The 3,409-nt window shown below is 37.8% G+C and overlaps 1 protein-coding gene across 1 annotated transcript in view; it reads right to left on the reverse strand.

The window, feature by feature from the left end:
• LOC144450551 (steryl-sulfatase-like) overlaps positions 1-3,409 on the reverse strand; it is a 9,289-nt gene continuing 5,880 nt past the window's right edge. The window contains exons 5-6 of the mRNA XM_078141199.1: positions 3,150-3,409; positions 1-1,474 (exon numbers count right to left, since the gene is read on the reverse strand). The exon at positions 3,150-3,409 is cut by the window's right edge and continues 22 nt beyond it. Coding sequence (XP_077997325.1) covers positions 1,119-1,474; positions 3,150-3,409 — 616 coding nt within the window. The 3' untranslated portion in view covers positions 1-1,118. The remainder of the gene's footprint in view (positions 1,475-3,149) is intronic.

Here is a 3,409-nt window from a genome sequence, read left to right on the forward strand (position 1 = left end):
CTGAGCACACTCATGACAAAATAATTGTGGAAAGTACATAAAATACAAAATTGTGAGACTTTCTATAGAGGCCTTGAATCTGTAGTAGCAGTCTCGTTTTTAATGCGAAATGTCACATTTTTCTTAGATTTCCTCAGTTTAGAAAGTGTTCAAATCAAAGTTATTACAAGCATTATTTATATTGTATCATATTTCTAATTATTTAAATAATTTCTTTTTGTAATATATTACATCAGGAAAATCGCTTGTAAATATTGTGCTTGTCAATGTCAATAAATTTGGTTAATTTTGAATTTTGAAGAGATCTGCAGAATTTTTGACTTTTTGAAAATATTGTGCTCAGGTCAGCCAAGCATCTGACATACTACATGTACATTGTCACTTGATTTTCAATGCTCACAGATCATCTTCAAAACCTCAGAAAACAATATTAGTTGTAACTAGATATATTTCTAGGAGAGAATAGACTAATTTCCTCTGTAGAAAGCTATACATTTTCCTCATCTCAGAATGACCAGTAAGGCAACCAAAGCCCTATGATATTAGACCATACCAACGAATAGGTACTGTTTACTATCTTCTTTCTTCTACTACCGCCTGCCCTTATCATACTCTAGAGGGCGATATTCCCTATATGTATTACCAGTACTGGCATACATTCCTCTGTTTCATTGAAAAATAGAAACACGTAATCTGTACAAATGAATTGTTCCTTTTTTTGTCTGTAAACACATCTGGAGATAACAAATGTATGCATGTACATATTCTTGTCATGTTTCTATGTTTCCTTCTCGTTCACCATACAAATTAATTACATTTTTACATTGAATTTGAGAGCAGATGTGCATGAACAGTTTTAGGGCCAAATGCCTACAGATAGCTATATGAACACCTATTTTGTAGTGGGTGGGGTTCCATTTTCCACTTGTATATTACATGCATCATAGGCCTCACTCATGGTCTATGCATGCGTTAACATAACAATGTAACTTTCTCCATAACTGACACCAAGATAGAGGTCATACAAGACAAATTTCACAGATTTTACTTTCACTAAAGCGTTTTGTTACATCACCATATAAAACAGATATCATTTAATTGTTTACTGACAACATATTTCAGTCGATTAATTCGTCATCTTCTTGACAAATACAATGAGGCCAATTGCAACAAGGTTGCAGCCAGGGCCTTGGCAACCCAAAGCTAATCAGGTCAAATTGATCTTCGACAGGTTCTACCGTTTTCTCGTGTTCTTTCACTGCATCTCTAGCCTTGTTGATTAGTTCTTGTGATTTGCTGTCGGTAGATTTGAGAGGGCGATGCTCCCCTGGGTCGTTCGTGAGATCGTACACTAGTGGGGGATCGTGGTGATCGACGTGACCACTGTCACATCCACACAGCCAAGTATTAAAACACGCCTGAGTACCTGGTGTCCATCTTGGCGTGGTAAATATAACTTTGTATGTTATTTGTTCTGAAATGCAATAAAAAAGAGACGATATCATCACTTATTGTGAACGATAAGTTCATTAACATGCCATCACGTTTAGGACTATCCTGGTAGAAATTACGACCTTGTCACTCTAATTTCAACCATTTTCCATTCGTTAAAGTTTCTTTGTATTTTATAAAGTGTATGTATCCTGTACATTTTTAACGCACACAAAAATGCGACCGACTGTCGATAGGTCTAGATCTTACCCACACTGGTTAATTATATATACATTAAGCATAGAAGTCGCGAAACAAAATACACTGTTTGACAACGATGATACATTTAATATCAAACCGTGTTATCCAAAGGTGATATAGGAACATTGTTATGGGTCAAAGGAGGGCTACGAAAATTCTGGTGGTCTGAAAGGGGGGCGGCGAAATATTTTGCTCATGATTTGAACCTAATCAAACCTCAAGAGCGGTCGTTTACCGAGTAAATAAATAATTTTCAATACCTTCTAAAACCTAGATTCAGTAATGAGTAGGTGGCATGCGAATGTATTTGTGTATCCCTTCCTTCCCCTGTCTGTCTATCTGTCTGTCTGTCTGTCTGTCTGTCTGTCTGTCTGTCTGTCTGTCTCTCAGGCTCTCTTTTTCTCTGCGGAGACTATTTTGAACAGTCCAACCTCACGAGCAGTCGTATACCTTGTAATTTGCAAAATTGTACACTTTATTTACCTACCATACATTTAATTATGAGGCAGTCAATAGCCAAGTGAATGTGTATTTCTGCCAAAATATAACTTAACGTGTTAGTAGGTAATATAGCCATACAGTTGCATAATAATGTATTGACGCGAGTAAAATTGGGGTATTGAAGACAGTTTTCAAGAAGTCTATGGCTTTCGATAATGTGTATGGTTTGAAATTTTATGCCATTAAATGGCCTCCGACATGTCCTTATTTTTTTTTAATGTATATTGTGGGAGGGGATGTCCCTGGATGCTGTTTCTGCCCAGAATCAAACCCCTGCTAGCAAAGTATCTCCAATTATAGATTACCGCCAAATGTGAGACCTTTTTTCGCAAAGCCCACATATGTTTGTAAAGAAATCTCTCACTGTTATGTATGAATGCTGAAGTTAATTTCCACCTCTGGAGCTGGGTGGGGGGGGGGGGGTACTGTATAATTATACATTAAAATATATGTGGCCGGGAGAGGGGGGGGGGCTACAAAGTTCTTCATTTCGGAGGAGGCATGAATTGTTTTGAGAGCTCGAAGAGGGCTGCGAAAAAAAATTGACCAAAATAATTTCTCCCAGCTCCCCCCCCCCCGTAAGTTATGATCCCAGCCTTACAGTTCAGACCACTTTTGAGGTTACAGACAAATGAAATTGAAACGAGCCTCTTTCTTACAATATTGCGTCAGCACACTTCCTTGACTGTGGTCGGCAGAAAGTGCCACACTTGCCTTAAGTATGTTATAAATGTATTGTTCGTGGTATTCTTTGCTTATTTGAGCTTTACTTTAATTATGATGATATTTTATCAGCGAACTTGATACATTTCAAAACATGCCATGTGAAATCGCACATCAAACGGCACGAAAAAATCCTTTACATTGCTATGAAAAAAAATGGTGAAACTCGGAGTGACACATAAATAAATCCAAGACTTTCTAATCGTTTCAGGCAGAATTCGGTTGCCACTTACTGTTATCAGGGCGAAACGTTACACCATGAATCCATGGTCCACAATAGATAAAAAGAAAGTCGTGTGGTGGCGTTTTATCTTTTCCTGATAACACTCCGGTGATATCAGTTCCATCGATTATTCGATCTTTCGGTAATTCAGAATTGGCTAACTTGGCCACTGTAGGTAATAAGTCCATGGAGCTGGTAGGGACAGATATTTCAGAATTCTTTGGAATCAATGGTGGGTATCTGGCAACTGTTGGAACACGAACACCTCCC

The sequence above is a fragment of the Glandiceps talaboti genome, chromosome 2, assembly GCF_964340395.1.
Source record: "Glandiceps talaboti chromosome 2, keGlaTala1.1, whole genome shotgun sequence".
Taxonomy (NCBI): Eukaryota; Metazoa; Hemichordata; class Enteropneusta; family Spengelidae; genus Glandiceps; species Glandiceps talaboti.